The following is a 19,406-nucleotide window of genomic DNA, read 5'->3' on the forward strand; positions in this document are numbered from 1 at the left end:
TGCTTACACCAAGATATGTAACCGATGCTTTTTATATTTCCATCCACCTGAAGGTACCCAAACCGAGCCTGATTTTAACTCCATGATATACCTATGTCATGCTGAAGCCAACAACCCAGAGTTTGTTTATAGACAAACTATAGCCCAATTGATCCTTAATCCAAATGCTTTCAACCCACAATAATCCACTCTCAAAATGCGCCCTGATCACTTAAAAACGGTGACATGTCCAACACATATCCCAAACATTGATGATTGTTATGCTCTACTAGTTGAAGCAAAATCACTGCTCAAGTGGTACCTTGAAGTGCCTGTTCTGTTCCTTGATGATCTCAAATCTAATATGAACTTTCACTTCTAACTCAAGTTCCATTGTTAGTGGTTAATACATTTTCTCATCATAGAATCATCAAAAACCAATGCACGATGGCTTGTTAGTTGTACCAGATATGTAATCAATGTAAACAAGTACAACTAATAACTCAATCCACCTTGAAAATTAAAATTGACAATTTTAAAACTCAATTTTCAAGAAGGAACTTGGATAGCATTTTATCCTAGAGTGTGTTCCACATAGACATCTATAACATAAATTTATACAAACGACATCCAAGACATCCATGTGGTACAACTCTAGTCCCATATAAACAGCAAGAACAAATAATATGCAATTACCTTCAAGTCTAGTTACACGAATGTAGACACCCATTTGTGTCTCCCCAAAACCAAACCCGGTGATGAGTACCTTTCACATCGAATCATAATCGAATGAAGTGAGAGTGTGGAAAGTCTAGTGTTGCGGATAGTTTTAATTTCTTTTCTCTTCTCTCTGTTTTTGAAAACTTATTTTAAAAAAACAGCAATTCCAATTTGGTTGGTCCATGATATGGGTCCAATAGTGGTGTAGTTGGATGGGGCTTGACAAGAGTTTTCCAACGATATATTATAAGCCCAATTCCGATGAATATTGAGGAAGTTATGGCCAATTTACTAAACTGGGCCCGGTTTGAGCCTTATATGCGGCCCAATGATCTAGGGAAGGGCCTAATATAGATTTATCATTCCTAATGCAATTAGGAACGGTTTTACTCTTCTAGATTCTTCTAGAAGGTTCTATTCATTCTTAATTCAATTAGCATTGATAAATTGACTTTTGTTGACTTTTCAGAGTTTTAATTAAAATCAAAGAGCATTTTTGAGGGAAATACGATTTTATCCTCCTGTACGGCAATTTTTATCTGATTTTAAGAAAACGCGTGAATTTCCAGGTCAGCGCCAAACGCCAGCTGTAGCGCCTAGCGCTACGCTTGGCGCTTGGCGCCAGGGTCAGCGTCTGGCGCCAATAGCCAGCGTTGGCGCCAACCTTGTTTCACGTGCGCCAGACTCTGTTTTAATATTTTTTATCTTTTTGGCTGATAGAAACAAAGAGCTACATCCCTCGCAACTTACAACACCTAATTAATCTAAAGCCGGTGTTGGATTTAAATATTCCACCGATTAGGTTGTGCTTGGATACGGTGTACCTTTGCATGGGAATAGCACTGTCAAAAACCGAACCGAACCGATTCAAACCGATCCGAATGAGAACCGAACCGATTAAAAACCGATTTTTTGAAACCGAAAACCGACCCGAACCGCATTTTAGTAAACCCGAAACCGAACCGATCCGAGTAATGTTAAACCGTTTTAGAACCGAACCAAATCTAAACCGAACTGGAAAGGAAACCGAACCAAAAATAAACCGAACCGTTTCTAACCCGAAATCGTTTAAACTGGCATAAAAACCGTTATAAACCGAACCGTTATAAACCGAACCGTTTACAAACCGAACCGTTTACAAACCGAACCGTTTACAAACCGAACCGTTTATAAACCGGACCGTTTATAAACCGAACTGTTTATGAACCGAATCCTTATAAATCGAACCGTTTACAAACTACTTACTACTAGGAGTGGTTATTGGGTGGGTCAGTGTGGGTCGATGCAGATCATTTACGAAGTGAGTCGGTTGCAGGTCAAGATGAATATTTAGCGGGACATAAATAATAACCAATAACTCGAGATAAAAAAAGGAACAACATATCAATATGTAATGTGACTAAAACTATTAATACTTGTTCTATGAGATTAAAACATTTTAGCAATGAAGCAACACAATATATATTAAGCATCACTAGTTCACTACAATACAACATCCATGTCTTCTTAATTAGATGCAAAACTTTCATCTATCACTTCTTTACCAATTTCAAGGACGTCTTCTTCAATATCACAATCATAACCACGTAACCAATTTTGTGTGGTCACCAACGCCTCAACATTCTTAGGCAAAAGCGCACTCCTATACTTGTTTAAAATACGACCACCCATGCTAAAAGAAGACTCTGAGGCTACCGATGTAATAGGAATGGCCAAAACATCCCTAGCCATAACAGCTAATATGGGGTACACACTACTTTGAGATTCCCAATACTTAAGAACATCGTACTCCTGCCCTTCATAAATTGGTTGTCGAGGAGTACACAAATAAGAATCAATCTCCATCGATGGCCGATTTGATGTGTCATCCTCCTCATCATCATCATTATCAACATACTAGAAAAGTTCAAACAAAATGCTTTTATTAAATAATAAAATTAAAACATAAAATTATTAATTTTGTAAACCACAATAATCAGAAATTGATTACCTTGAATATATCATCATCCAAGTGACTATTTGAATTTTCGATAACAGCTGGGATGGAGGGTGGAGCATTTGTACTTGATGTAAAACCGGAAGACAAAGAAGAATAAAAGTTATACAACTCCAAAAGAGCATCTTTAATCACCTTCGCCTTTTCAACACATGCCTCATCAACATAAAGCACTTTTAACATCTTCATCACTCGAACAAGCTTATAACGAGGATCAAGAACAATAGCAATTGATAGGATCAAACTATATTCATCCCAATAGCCCTCAAACTTTTCAAGCATAACTTTTGCCATGGGTGCAAGTTTAGGATCTATATGGACTTTACTTATTGTGTGCTCAATTTTTAAAACACTAGCAAAATACAAATTTGCAGTAGGATATTCTGAACCAGAAAATAACACAGTGATTTCATGAAATGGCTTTAGGAAATTACATATTTTAGTAAGGGTATCCCATTCATCATTCGAAAGTTTGAATTCATAACCTATAAACCTATCAATAACCAATTTCAAGGCTTCCTTTGCTTCCAAAGCTTTTCGAATCATCGTATATGTGGCATTCTAACGAGTCACAACATCAAGACGTAACTTTCCATTAAACACACAGTTAACCTCATGAAGAGCATGCTCAAATTGAGTGAGTCTAGAATCTGAAGAATCAATATATTTACAAACCTCACGCAATTTTTGAACACTACTATCAACTTCTTTTAAACCTCTTTGAACAATAATGTTCAAGACATGAGCTGAACATCGAATATGAAAAAATTTACCATTACAAGGAAGAGGAGAAGTCAACATTAAATCTTTCTTCAAAAGGTTAACCATAACATCCATGGATCGAGCATTATCAACAGTCATTGCAAAAGCTTTACCCTGAAGGTTCCACTCCCCAATAAGTTTTAACACAAATTTTTCTACCTCAACACCAGTATGAGGAGGACCACAATATCTAAAATTCAGAATTTTAGACCTAAGACACCAATTTTTATCAACATAATGTGCCGTTAAAGTAAGATAACCTCGATTAGTACATGCTGTCCACAAGTCACAAGTGAAGCTAACTCTACCTTCAATTCCCGAAAAAGATTGCAACAACAAAGACTTAAACTTATCATGCTCATCAATACAATGTTTCAAAATAGTGTTTCTACACACATGATTCACGTTGGGGTTCAAATTCGTAAAAACTTCCCTAAGGCCATGATGCTCCACAATACTTAAAGGATAGGAATGCAAAATTATAGCTCTAGCAAGCAATTGTAAATGACGTGTTTGATTAAACAGGAGCTCAACACCACTTTCATGATTTCCAGGATGGTGTGGATTTTTATTCATGCATGTCTTAGTATGAGCTTTACAAGTTGAAGTACCAGCATTACCTGGAGTTTTATATTTATTACCGCAAACATTGCATCGAGCATATTTTATCGGAGCAAGACCAACCATCTTATCAAAAAAGGTGTAATACCTCCAAACATCTGATGTTCGTCCACGCTTACTACCACTAGTGGTACGTTGAGTAGAATCTTGATTCTGAACAGTAGAATCTTGATTCTTTACAGTAGAATCCTCATCAAAACCAATAAACTCTTGCTCCATTGCTGAAAAAACAAAAACACAACAGTATAAATCAAGTGAAAAAAAAGGCAAATTAAGGGCAAATAAAAAAAATAGGCAAATTAACACAGCAGCTCCGGACCTGCTTGCTTCAAGCAAAGCACACCAGCAACCTAGCCCAGCAACAGACAGACAACACAGCCCAGCTAACACAAGACGACAGCAAAACCACAGCTGCAATACCCTAGAAAACCAGCAGCAACCAACCCCAGCACCCAGCCTGCAGCAGAGACATCAACTAGGACAGCACAAACCATGGCCAGAAAGACTCTGCTCTGAACAGGGCAGAAAACACCCAGCAGATCCTACAATCTAGCCTTGTACATCTAGCAGATCTGGCCAGACATTAGAACAGCAGCAGCACAGGACAGACCCTAGCTAGTACTACATGCTCTAAGCTGAGGTAGTCCATCTACAATTCAGTCCTAAAATATACTAAACACTATTAGACAACTCCTATCTGAATGCACTTGCACTTTTGCAACAAAACAAAACCCAAACTTAAATCTAAAAATCCTGCTAGCATTCAGCATTAACCCACATAAACAGAAACACTAATGAGAGAACAATGCAGCTGATAGAACAAAGGATAGCATTCAGTATATTTGAATACTAATAGAGCATTATAGACAAAGCCATACATTTTAAATGCTCAACAAACAGCAAACAGTCACAAAGGCAGACCAGCAACAACACAGCAGCCTGAAAAAAACCAAGCACAATTAATAACACGAAAAGAAACCACGAGCATGAATAAGGTAACCAAATCAACTCAATTGTTGCTCATGGTACTACAACCACAACCCTGATCAGAACTGAGCATAGCCAAAGCTGGTAAGGCCAGAACACCTCACAAATAGATATAACAAAAAATGAACAACAAGAACAATAAAATTAAAAAATCAGAAATTAAATGAACAACAAGAACAATAAAATTAAAAATTACATGAACAACATCAAAAAATCAGAAATTATATGAACAAATCAGAAATTATATGAAATTATATGAACAAATCAGAAGTAAAAATCAAAAAATAAAGACATGCAAATCCTGCAAACAACGAATCAGCAACATAAAACCGAAATGAAAACAAAAAAATTAACATAAAATTACCTTTGAGCAGTGACGGCTTGAAGGAGAGGAAGATTTGAAGATGGAGAACTGGAGAATGAAAAAAAAAAACGAGAATGGAGAGATCGAAAAAAAAATCGAAAAAAACGAAACGAAAACAAAAACAATTAACTAAAATTTACCTTTGAGCTATTGAAGGCTAAGAGTTCAGAGCTTGAGAGTTGAGAACTTGAGAGTGAGTGAGGATTCAACGCTTCGATTTGAGGATGAAGAAGAAGAACGGTGAATGCTGTGGAATGAAGAGGATGAATGAAGAGGATGAATGAAGAACCTAATTGCCTTTCAGTCTTTCACAGTTTCACGTTTCACTTTTTTTTTTTTTTTTTTTTTTTTTTTTTTTTTTTTCTCTTTTGCATAATATATGAACCACATGTTTATTTAATTATTAAAGAATCAAAATATCTAAATTCTAAATCTAAAATGTGTATTTCCTTTTGGTTTTTGGAGGGAAATTTCCCACCATATTTTGTTGAAATTGTCAACCAAAAAAAATGAAATTAATTTTCCACTTTGTAAAAATCAAAATTTTTAATTTTATTTTAATAACATTAAACAAACTTTTATACAATTAATTAATTACATGACTTAAAAAAAAAACTAATTACATTTCTCGGATCCCGATAAAACGATATTCACCTTCATAATATCAGCTTTTATAATTTTTTTTAACACACACATTAAAATATTAAGTTCTTTAAATTATAAAATGTGAATCGGTTAGCGTGTAATTTCTAGGCGTTGCGATTAATAAAAAATCGAAAATTGTTCAATAAATAATGATGTCATATCTTAGAGAGTTAGAAGTACTACGGATTTGTTATATGGTTATATTTATATCAGTTTAGCTGTACCTATAAGCAATACACTTGTAATCGTGTAAACTTATAAATGATATAGTTGACTAGTAGATTAGTACATAAATACAAATTACTTAATTAGATATGAGTTATGTCTACATGAGTGATTGACTAATATGACTATATGAGCAATTGTCAATTTAGCATAGCTGCATAACAGATTAGCAGCGTACTAGACTATCATACTCGGTAATATACTAATACCATTTCAGTATTTGATCTACTAGACTCAAGTTAAAAGTTACTCTTTCTGATTAACTTGTTAGTCTAATTAAGTAATTACTAATTACTAATTAGTGACTTAAGCCTTAAGGGTAAACCAGTAAAGGATATACAAAAATATAATAATCTTATGTTTCTCATCCCTTTATACTAATAATATCTAACTATGAGAATATGAGATGGTTATATGTTATGTATCTGTATAATCGATTGAAGGAATCAACATTACCTTCTTCTTCATTAATGTTTTCTTTCATTATACAAATCAAACTACTCTGTAATATCTTCATGTATAACTTTATGCAAATATATAATGATAAACGAGTCTTAATTATCAGTCTTGTTGACTAATTAAGTATCGAATACCAAATTGCAAATTTCGATGTCACAACAACTCATCAAATCATGATTATGACACTATTAACTAAATGATCAAATCAGAAGCAGATAATAATCTGATAGTAAAACAATAATACATTAATGCACTAAACTTTTATAATCTACTTCATAATAAACTAGTAAGATCAGTATAGCTAAACTTAAATCATAACATGATATGTATTTATAAAATTAATGAGAATTTGCATATAATATGATGCCTCAATATGAAGTGATGAAGTCTCGGCTTGATATAAAACTTGTTAACTAGCAAAAAGTTAGAAAGTAGTACAAAATTTTTTGAAATCAAAAACAGACTCGAACCGTAATTTAGTAAATCTGAAATAAAACCGATCTAAATAATGTTAAATCGTAGAAGAACCAAACCCGTGAACGAACCGAACCAGTTATAACCGAACTAAAATAAAACTAAACCAAAAAACAACCGAACCGTTTCCAACCTGAAACTGTTTGAACCGGGATAATAACCATTTACACCGAACCGTTAACAAACCGCAACCCGTCTGCACCGAACCGTTTACTACCTGGAATTTTTACAACCCGCACCGTTTACAAACCGAACCGAATTTAAACCGGGTTAAAAACCATTTACACCGAACCGTTAACAAACCGCAACCTGTCTGCACCGAACCGTTTACAACCCGAACCAAATTTAAACCGGGTTAAAAATCGTTTACACCGAACCGTTAACAAACCGCAACCCGTTTGCACCGAACCGTTTACTACCCGGACCGTTTACAACCCGGACCGTTTACAACCCGAACCGAATTTAAACCGGGTTAAAAACCGTTTACACCGAACCGTTAACAAACCGCAACCCGTTTGCACCGAATCGTTTACTAACCGAACCGTTTATAACCCGAACCGAATTTAAACCGTTCAAGAATAAACCGAAACCGAACTGAACCGATAATTATTTAAACCGAACCGAAACCGACCCGTAAGACATTTGAACCGATTTCAAACCGACCCGATTTCAAACCGAACCGATTTCAAACCGAACCGAAACCGAACTGTCAAACCGTTTTGACAGTGCTACATGGGAACATTCACAGACGCCTTCCAGGTGTTGGATGTTCCCATTTATGAGTGTGTGGTTATCATACAAATTTACAAAGCAACTAAATCTCCTAAAAGGGGGGCCATTCCACATAGTAGCATTTGATCTAGTTTCATGCCCCAATTGGGTCCCTCATTTGAATAATGTGCCGTTAAACACGAAACTGGTGTCTTGGAATTTGCATGGTATTAGTCGGGATTCTTTCCTCCAGAATTTTTAGTTGATGTACGGAGTTGTGAATCCTTCAGTTGTTATCCTTTTAGACACAAGGCATTTTGATGAAAACGTGAGGAGGTTATTTCTAGGTTGCCCGTGAATTTCATAGTGCACACCTCGTTCATCCATTCATGCTCCGGTGGAACTGCTATTATGTACAAGGAAGAGGTCATTAAGATGGTAGGGAAACCTCTATTCTCTAATTATGCATTAACCGATGTTGTTTTACAGGTAAAACACTTAGGATTAGTTTTGTTAAATTACTTGTATTACCAGTTTATTGTCATGAATTATTTTCCTTATTGTAGGGAAAGGAATCAGACCCACTTAACCTGAAGTCTCTTTGCCACAAGAAGCTGAAGACCATCTTAGAATGATGGTGGTAATGACTGTGCTGAATAGTGAATGATCGATTAAGGGCTACAACGTGTAACATCATGGTTTGGGAACATTTTGTTTGGGTATTTTTAAGCTTTGTGGAAGTGGGTGTTAATCATTTTGTGTTGTTGGATTATGTAGTTAACGCCTAGTTTTAATTGTTAAAGTTGGTTATCATTTTGGTTAACTCCGGTCCTTCTATAATTATGACTAGTATTAGTATTATGATAGGACCTTCTTATGTACTATGTAACATATAAAAAAATGTAGCGGTTTATATTATGATTATATAATGCGACTATGCTTATTAAATGAATATTAGCTATGAAATGCTTTATTAATGGTCATAAAACTCTTAATTTTTTTAGTAGTCTAATCATTTACTTAATATAGAAATAAACAACTTTGATCGAAAATAAAACTTTAGAAACAAGAGATAGTACATACTCAAAGTATTTGTAAAATGATAAAGTATTAATTAATTTACTGGTTTCTTAAATTATTCATGATACATTAGCTAATAATCAACATAGGATATAGGACAAATCATTAATAATCACCCTAGAAGGTGTGTAAAAAATTTAAATAATAAAAATGTGCTAAATGTGGGTGAGAATAAAAGACTTGAATTTAGTCGTAAAGTATGTATGTGAATAACAATATACTTGTAATATATATACGAAACCTTCCACCGGGAATTCCTATTGCGTTAAATAAAAAATTAATTGAACCAAAAGTTCAACAACCTAATCACAAAATGGTGTTTATAGTTGAAGGTATCACATACCCTAAATATATTTGTATCTCCATCATAAAATTTTTAAATAAGTATCTCTTATAAAAAAGTACCTTTTTTTTTTAAGGAATTATAAAAAAGTACCTCTTTCACTATATAATAAAATAAGCTAACCAAATGAATTTAATTTATAAAGATTTGTTGTCTAATATATTACAACCAAATTAATTTAATTTATAGAGATTTATTGTCTAATGTATTATAATATTTTTTTTATTATCTGATCCTTTTAAAATAATAATAGTTGTATTTGTTTTAAAACTCCTTAGATAATAATAAAGTAATTAAATTCAATTAAAATATATTAAGTAATATTGAAAATTAATGGTTGATCAAGAATAATATTGAAAATATATTAAGGGAAGTATATAGATGTAAACAAGAATTTGAGGATATTTTAATTATGTAAAAACATTCATCAACTACTCATCACTGTTTAAGGTGTGCGTTGATAGGCCAATAAAGATGTATGGTTAAGGTTGATTGGCCAACTATTACGGTTTCATACAACCCCATTTTCGAAAACAATAATCAATTGCAATTCACTTTTAGTTAAGGCAGGTGTGCATTCTTAAAGTAGTTGATTTCAATTACAGTTACTATAAAAATCAATTGTTCTCGGAACAGTTTCAATTCTAAATAGATTGTTATTCAAACTTTTGGTTTTATAAAAGGTTTATTTATAAGAAGCTTCTAGCATTTTAAAGGACCAAAAACTACTAGGGTTGTATTACAAGTTGATTGCATATTTTGGCGCCATTATTTTCATTTTGGTGGTAAAATTATGTACCAATCATTTCAATTTCCCGCCTTCGCTTCAATTCTGGAGGTAAAACCACAATTTTCTACTCCTATGAAAAAAACACACCTATAAAATGCTGCAATAGGCATTAGTAGCCAATCCACTACCCCCTCTTACAAACAATTCCAATACTCCTGTTAATATAGCTGGCTTGTTTATGTTTTTCTTCACACAAAATGATCGTATGCCCTTAAAATACACTAGTAGAAAATATCAAAAAGGCACCCCCTAATTGGCACCGGTTCAGTCCAAACCGGTGCCAAAAATGGGCTACAAAATTGGTGGGAAGTTAAAGCAGAATAAAAGGCACCGGTTCAGTCCAAACCGGTGCCAAAAACATAAAGGCCACCGGTTTGAACCGGTGCCTTTGTGAACCGGTATTTTAAGTTTTTTTTTTAAAAAAACAAGAAAAAAAAGCGGCTGCTACTTATTTGTTCTCAACCCTAATCTAATTCATTCCTCTTTCTCTCTCCTCTCCTCTCCTCCTCTTTCTCTCTCCTCTCCTCCTCCTTCCTTCTCCTTCTCAAGTTTCAAGTTTTTGAGCCGCCATTTCACCAACACAACAACCACCGTCACAACCACCACCTCCGGCCCAGCCCAGCCCACAGAAATATCGATCTCCTTTCTCTTTCTTTCTCGATCTCCTTCTTTCTTTCTATTGAAGACCACCACTTGCACCACCACCAAGACCACCACATGCAACACCACCAAGACCACCACATGCATCACCAATTCGAGGTTTTTTTTTTTTTTTTTTTTTTTTTTTTTTTTTTTAATTTATTTTCTGGGTTTGTTTTTTGTTAATCATTTGAATTCAGTTTTTTTTATATATATATTTATTTTCTGGGTTTGTTTTTTTATAATCCAAGGTTTTATTTTATGGGTTCGTTTTTGTTTTTTATTTCTGGTTTTTTGTCTTAATCAATTTTTTGATCGATTTTTTTAATTCGTTTTTTATATATTTATTTCTGGGTTTTTTTTTTTATTTTAATCGAATTTTGTTTTTTAATTTAAGCGATTTATTTCGTTTTTGATTTTTATTTTCTGAGTTTTTTTTTTATCGATTTTTATTTTTTATTTTCTGGGTTTATAATCAGTTTTTGATTTTTATTTTAATCGGTTTTTGGTTTATTTTTTTCTGGGTTTATTCGATTTGTTTTTTTTTTCTGGGTTAATTCGTTTTCAATTTTTTTCGTTTTCTGGGTTTATTCGAATACTGGGTTTTCAAGTTTTTTTTCGATTTCAATTTTTTTTTGGGTTTGAATTTTTGGGATTAAATTTCTGGGGTTTTTTTTAAGCTTGATTATATTAATCGATTTTTTTTTGTTCTAATTGGTGCAGGTATGTTATTTAGATCTGAAATCGAAGAAACAAGATACAAGAATACTGATTTAGATGTGAATGGTTTCTTTTTTTGATTTATATTGTAATTTTTTTTAATTTATATTGTAATTTTTTTTAATTTATATTGTAATTTTTTTTCGTACTTATATGTTGTAATCAAACTATTTTATTGATGTATATTATAATTTATTTTTTTATCATATACTGTAAATATTCGATGATATTGGATTTATGTTTTGATGTGGTTATTAATTTAGTCTATTTAATTTTTAAGTAGATAAAACGATAAAACAAAAAAAAAAAAAAAAAAAATTTTGGGGCACATTTGGCACCGGTTAACCGGTGCCAAAAACAAGCAATTATTTTTTTTTTTTTTGCCATTTTTAACACCGGTTAACCGGTGCCAATTCTGAGTTTTGGCACCGGTTTGAACCGGTGCCTTTTTAAACCCCTTTTTGGCACCCCCCCACATTGGCACCGGTTCAAACCGGTGCCTTAGGTCGGGTTTGAACCGGTACTAAATTCATTTTTTCATGTAGTGATAGAAAACCAAAAGATATCAAAAGTACCCAACATAAAACCAGCAAGGCAAGTAAGGAGATGCTCATTCCAGCTATGATTATTAAACCACGAGTAGAGTTCCATTACAAAAAGAAAAGGAAGCGGTTGGACTCAACCAAAGTAACCAAGCCAAAAGGTCTGCTTGTCGTGGTGAAGAGTTGTGTGTTGAACAGCAAAGGGGAAGTTCCCATCACACTTGTAGATGCAAAATCCGCTGCTAAGACGGTTGCAAGTGGTGGTAACTTTGGTGGGGATGTAGTTGTCATCCATGACAATAACGATGTTACACCCGGCTATTTGTCGGATTTGTCCGATCTAGCTCTATTACCAGCTGGGTTGAAGGTAGCCCTGAAATGGATAGTTGCAAACCATGGCGGTGAAGGTGGTGTGGGGTATGAAAAAATCATCCCCGAAATTATTTCAAGTTTTCTTGGAAGTGATGCTGAACCTCAACTACAAACCACCAATCTTACAATTGGAACTCACTGCATCAAATTCAATAGTTACAGTGATTATAAACACTTGTTTTTTTACTAGTAACAATTGTACAATAAAACAATTAACAATTTCATCCAATTTACACACTAGCAACCTATTAGACGTTAAAAAAATCAACATTAGTATGACAGTGGGTTACACTGATGTTGTAGTAGCAGAATCAATCTGCAACCGTAATAAATGGTTGGTGTGGAATTGCAAAAGCATGGCGAAAGATACATTTGTGGAAGAGTTCAAGGCCACGGTGGAATTAACTACGCCAGACGTGGTAATATTAACCGAGACCAGAGTTACTGTGCACTTGGGGTGCGTGATTTGCTGGGAACTATACCCGTTTGTAGTATACGGGTCATCGAAGACTGTAGTAGATGGTGGCCACGCGATAGTTGTTTTCAGGAAGGAAAACACATTGGAGTTAATTGATAGCTTAACCAATTCAAGGACATATCGCTTTGTGAAATGAAGATGTTTATATGTTGACTAAACCAAAATAATTGGCCTATTCTGTATGGTTACTTTAATGTTGATTGTAATAGTGTATTAAAATGTGTATTTAATGGAAACTGTTTATTTTCCTTTATAATTTCACTAAGAAATCGTAGATTTTCAGAAATTTCAAATAGTAACCTTTATGGTTGTTTCAGAAAGCCTAAGATAACAAGTCAATACTCATAAACTATGCAAAATGTAATATAGGTCCAATATTATGGGCCAATAATATGGGCCAATATTATGAATATGTGTCGAATTTTATTATTGGCCAATGGTATGGGTATGTGTCGAATTTTATTCCAAGAATAAGTGATACAAAGAATACCAACGTTTAGAGTGAATCATATTGAAGTATGGCCCAATATTGTGGCCTACTTCTGTTGGCTCACTTAGGATGAGTTGGATGGGCTTTATAATTCGGTTGGGCCATACTCATATTCAAGGTCCTGTTGGACAAATTTTAGAGTGAGAATATAACTGTTGAATATTTGTTTTCACAAATCGCACTTAAAGTAGAGAAATACATGGTTTGTGTGTGTGAGTTAAACTAATGCCTCAATTATAAACTGTAGTACAGAAATAATAATACAACTCTAATAAAAAAAACCACAATAATAGTACAAGACTACAAGTTGTTATACATTGCCTAGTATAATATATTAAAAGAATTACCTAAATTAGCACAAACAAGGGGGGCTCAACTAAGTTAAGGGGCGTTTTGCAGTTTTACGCATGACTCCTTTGTACCAGCAACATGTTCCTTGACAGGTTGGAAGTTGTGAGGCCTTTCACGCAAGAGACAAATATATCGTGATAAACTTGTTGTATGTTTAACATCTGGTCACAGAAAAGGATATCCTGTGATTAAGCAATAAGATTGAACCTAATATCAAAATAGAAAGGTCAACCAACTTAACGGTCTACTGATAGAACTGATATCTGGTGTTATGGAGTCAGCAGATAACAACATCATTTCATATCGGGCGCTTATCGTTAAAGGAATACAAATCCGGTATAGAGCAAGATCAGAACTTAAGGTTCTTCCACAGTCCTGTAGAAAAACCTCAAAGAATCCAATAAATAGTTTATCATATAGCACCAATTCGATGTGTTGAAGCCAAAAAAGAGATACTAACCTCTGAGACAACCAATAGCATAGAACATCTAGGATTGCAAATGAATGTTGACAATAAAGGGAGCATCACGATATTGTAATCTAATTGTCCATCGAACGATACTACCTGAAGCTAAAACCAAATCACAGTTAGAAATTAAACCATTAAGACTCTAATAATCAGCATAAATAGGGAGACAAGTGCATGAACTTAAACTTACAAATGCAGACGATAAAATTAATGGCCAATCACCCATAATGCAATAGTTAGAAGCGCTCATTACCTATAAAAAGAAAATAAACATTTATGTTTAGGCTCATAACTGTGACATAAGACATAACACGGTTTATAGACAACATTTCCCATTGAAAATCTTACCCCCAAAATCATCTTTCGTAGCAGGGAGAGAGCTCCTGTAGGTAGAAACCTGGGACACAGGTAACAATAATATGAGCAACAAACTTTTAGCAAAGGGAAGACACCATTCATATACAAAGGAGCTTTTACCTTCTCCAATCATCTAAATAACCAACATGCGGTAAACCATCGGACCGAACTAATAATTTGCCATGTGTTTGGTTCGGTTCTTCAGAAACAACAGCAACAACACTTGCACTTTCAACTGCGTAAGTGTTTCCAGCTTCCTGGCGAGGGATCTTTGATGATGACGCTCCTCTACGACGTCTAGGAGTCGCTGTGAAATCAATATCATGTTCAATAATCTCCTTAGTTACAACACCAGGTCCATCCGTATCTCTAGCCTGCCTTGGATGAATCTCACCATAAGCAACATCCAGGGTCTACCAACACACTAAATTGTACCAGTTAATACATACACGCTTGAATATAAATAAAAACAAAGTATTGTAAAAAGGGATAGGGTTAACAGATAATATCATATACCCCTTTGCATCCATAATCACCTCTATTGGGTGCTCTGTCCTCCTTGCTAGCAATCAACATGTCCTTCATGGTCCAAACCTTCAGCCTAGGGAAAACACCCCATTGTACAACCTCCCTATCAAGCCGAACCAAGTAATAAATATGTCACAGACCCTAAACCATTTATTAATCACATTAAAACCAAATGCCAATACATACAAAGATAGACATATTACACTGAACGTACCACGACAAATAAAATGCATCCACCACATCCACCAGCATGCCCATAAGAATAAAATCTACGAGCGAAGGACCGGACACTACTAAGCAGTTTGGATAGCACCAGAGTGCACCAATCATATTGAACGGCTTCCATAGCACATGTCAAAGCAGGTACCAGGTCAGAAGACAATCTAGTGGACAACGTACGACACAACAACATTTCTAAAGCAATCAATAAGAAGAGTGTCTTGAACTCTTCCTCCTCGTTCTCTTCCCAGTAACACTCAAGCCTCTCCATTAACTCAGGGTAGACCGGAATTCTTACTTTATCAAAGACGTCTGGTTGTCCATTATTCCGTGTTGCCCCGTATTTTGCAATTATTTTTTTCACCTTATCCCGTTGTGCACTCTTTAATGTTTTTCATGAGGGAAGTATCTTTGTTCCATTAGGGATGCCAAGGACCCAATGAACTTGATTTTTAGACAACCTTAAACACCTTCCATCCGGGGCTAGTAACATCTTACTAATGGGATCCATTCGGGTCACTAACTAGTACCCCAACTGCCTTGGAAGATGCATGTCACCAGATAAATACAACAGCCCTCCAAATCCCATTTCGGCAACCCACCGTCTCCTACGTGAGTCAAAGGTTTGACAGATTCTGGCAAAACTCTCCACTCGACAATTCAAGTTTGGTGGCTGTTGAATTTGGGTAAGATACGTTAAATGGAAACAATAACAACAACATAACATTTACCTGAACTTGGAGAACAACACACATTGTACAATACCTTAGACCTCGCCTTAAAAAACTCCTTTAAAACTTCACCTTTAGCCTTTATTTTCCCACCGACAGTCAAACTATCATCCCTACAGGTAGATTTCAACCCATCATAAAACGAAAGATAAACAACGAGAGAGTATCTTGGTGTGATTTAGAACTTACCTTGAACATTGCCTGGAAAACGTGTTTGCTATCTTGCATCATTTGGAACTTACCTTGAACATCAACCAATGAATTAATACACATTGCAAAGTTTGAGCACAAACAACCGTTAAAGGAAAAAAATAAAAAAAAATTCCGGAAATTATTCTAATGCTGCATACTCAAATTCCAATTCATAACATTTCTTTGACGATAATTGGATTGGTTTACAGCAAAATTGGGCTCCACAATAAATTCCAGAACACAAATGATGTTCACTAATACCTATGGGCAAAATTCAAAATGGATACACAACAAGTTAACATATTTGACTCGCAAGCTAAGCCATTTAATTCCCAAAATCTAAGCTATCTAATAAACAACAAATTTCCAGAAACATAAAGCCATAGGAAGAGATAATCAAGAATTTAGAGACGACACAAGCCGTAGCAAGAGCACCTTTTCTTTTCGAATTCGACGGGACGGTCTTGCGGCTTTTGATTGTATTCCAACAACCGCATAACCCTCAAGAACCTCAATTTCACTTACAATTGATCCCCAATGACAGAGTGTCAGAGTTCTAGCCACAGAAGCAACAATCGGTGAGAATGTCGCCCTAGGTTTTCAGAGATTTGGGAAAGTATCCAGAAACGTTACAACAATTTGCTCAAAGACGGATGTTGAAAAAAAAACTAGTCAACCGTTAGTTTGACTATGAAGAACGTCTGCCATGTCATTTAGACGTTTTCCCAATTAATGACCGTAGCGAGCAAAATGCCCCTCACCCTTTGTAAGGAAATGACATAGTTGCCTCTTCAATTACTGATTTCGCAAATCAGGCTGATGAACTTGAATTACCCCTTCGGCTCACGCTTGCACTCGATACTCCGTAAAGAATTTGATAAAAATAGCAAATTTTAGGGTTTAAGTATACCTCTAAATATTAGAGTTCTACTTAAAATAAAATAGGGTTACATAAATTATATCATTTATAAAGTTATACTTTAAAGATTACCAATAATTTTATTTATTTATGTTTTTTAAAATACGGGTATTACACAATCTCTGTCCATTGTGTTCTGCTGAGACCAAGACTGTTATCCATGCTTTTCCTATGTTTTGGCGAGTGCAGGAGCATTGGGAGGACTGTGGCTGCTCTAGAATGGCCAATAGAAGGGAGTGTGATTCAACCCGTGACCTGGTTATTAGCTGGAAAAAATTAAACCCGAAAATTTTCCAAAGAGGTATGTTTCTTGCTTGGTGTTTGTGGGGTGATAGGAATTGCAAGGTGTTTCAGAACAGAACGACTCCAAATGATGTGATTGGTGAACGTGTGAATAGGTACATTGATGTGTAGGATAAGTACACCACTCGCATCTATGGAGCTGCTGGGTTACGCCCTCCCCCTAGCCCGAATAAGTGGTGTGCTCCCCCTGCGAGTTTTGTCAAGATTAATGCGAATGCGTGTCTTGCTGATGAAGGGTGGGTAGGGCTTGGAGTTGTTGTTAGGGATCACGAAGACAAGGTTATTGCTGCTGCTACAAAAAGATGACGTTCCTATTAGAGCCCATAAATTGCAGAGGCTAATGCTTTGTTATTTTCTCTTCGTTTCGGAAAGAGGTATGGCCTTTCTAAACTCATTTTGGAATCCAATTGCAAGGTCATTATCGAGAAGCTATCAAAGAATTCGCAGGCTGTGGAGTTCAACTCTATTCTTGGTGATATCATGAGCTTATGTTCTAGTTTCATGTCCGTTGTTTGGTCACATGTGAAACGTGATGGTTATTGTGTTGCACACAATCTAGCTATTGAGATATGATAGAATATTTAGTTTGATATGATAATGATATGATAATATTTCCATATTCTATTTTAGTTAATTTCCTAAGATCCTAAGTTATCTTGTTATACTAGGACTAGGACTTGTATTTGCTATATATTTCCCAAGGTGATTAATGAGAAGACAAGCAATTATCTTTCTAATTCTTCATGGTATCAAGAGCAAAGTTTTTTTCTCTGATTTTTTTTTAAACAACAATGGCTGGTGATGAAACACCACCACCACCACCAACTAAAATTGAACCAAACTCTCCCTATTATCTAGGCCCTCAAGATCGACCCGGTGACTATATTACCCCTACTCGACTTAACGGCGACAATTATGATGAATGGGCAGCCGATATTCGGACTGCTTTAGAGGCTAGGCGCAAATATGAATTTCTTGATGGCACTATTATTGTACCAGAAGCCCCCTGCACCAAGTCCGATTGGACCGCATTAAATGCTATGATAATTTCTTGGCTGTCAAATACGATTTCTCCTGAAGTAAAATCCTCACTCTCGAAATTTAGGGAAGTGAAACCCTTTTGGGATCACCTCCAAGAACGGTTTGCACAAACCAATGGTCCTCGAATTCAACAGCTCCGATCTTCCATTGCCAAGTGCGAACAGAGCAAGAACATGGCTGTCTCGGTTTACTATGGAAAGTTGCACGCTTTATGGCTCGAACTTGATCATCACGAGCCTTTAATCTCCTGCTCGTGCTGCTCTTCTTGTACAGCAGGTCAACAACATGCCCAACGCCGCGAACAATCCCGATTACATGATTTTCTTATGGGGTTATATTCGGACTATTATTCTTCTCTTCGATCGAATATATTGTCTCAAGATCCGTTACCTAGTCTTGATCGTGCGTATCAACTTGCAGTTCAAGATGAACGGGTTCGCAATGCTAAGAAGGAGACCGAGGCAAAGCCAACCGAGGCTATAGGTTTTGCTCTACGGGCTAACACAGGTGGAGGCAGAAATTCGGTTTGCTCCCATTGCAAGAAACAGGGGCATGATTTTGCTTCCTGTTGGTTTAAGGCACCCTGTCCGCACTGCAAGAAGAGGGGCCACGACCCGAGTCGTTGTTTCGAGGTTGTTGACTTTAGGTTACGGGTTTGGCCTATTAAGGGTCGGGTTACGGTGGTTGGGGAAGGGAGGGTGGTCGGGGTGGCGCAGACGGCACATGCGACAGTGGGGTTTGGCTTGTGGCTAGGTGGGTGGGGGTTGGGGTTGTGGATGGTGGACGTGGTGGTGGGAGGGTGGTCTTGGGTTTGGGTTTTTTTTTAAATTTCCTTTTTTTAAAATTATTTTAAATTATAATTTAATTATTTTTTAATAAAAAAACAAAGGCTAACCATT

General features: G+C 35.7%; 1 protein-coding gene across 2 annotated transcripts; it reads right to left on the reverse strand.

The window, feature by feature from the left end:
* Nucleotides 1–13,448: 13,448 nt before the first annotated feature.
* LOC110686841 lies at nucleotides 13,449–17,111 on the reverse strand. Of its 2 annotated transcripts, XM_021863437.1 has the most exons (9): nucleotides 16,242–17,111; nucleotides 16,087–16,165; nucleotides 15,317–15,994; nucleotides 15,091–15,205; nucleotides 14,695–14,987; nucleotides 14,566–14,614; nucleotides 14,408–14,470; nucleotides 14,209–14,319; nucleotides 13,449–14,123 (listed from the first exon to the last, which is right to left on the reverse strand). In XM_021863437.1, exons 3-9 carry the CDS (start codon nucleotides 15,430–15,432, stop codon nucleotides 13,962–13,964), a joined length of 909 nt encoding a protein of 302 aa, XP_021719129.1. In that variant the 5' UTR covers nucleotides 15,433–15,994; nucleotides 16,087–16,165; nucleotides 16,242–17,111; the 3' UTR covers nucleotides 13,449–13,961. The 2 variants fall into 2 exon arrangements, with proteins under 2 accessions (XP_021719129.1, XP_021719130.1); XM_021863438.1 differs by having other exon boundaries at nucleotides 15,317–16,165.
* Nucleotides 17,112–19,406: the final 2,295 nt, after the last annotated feature.

Source organism: Chenopodium quinoa, unplaced genomic scaffold (genome assembly GCF_001683475.1).
Source record: "Chenopodium quinoa cultivar QQ74 unplaced genomic scaffold, ASM168347v1, whole genome shotgun sequence".
Taxonomy (NCBI): Eukaryota; Viridiplantae; Streptophyta; class Magnoliopsida; order Caryophyllales; family Amaranthaceae; genus Chenopodium; species Chenopodium quinoa.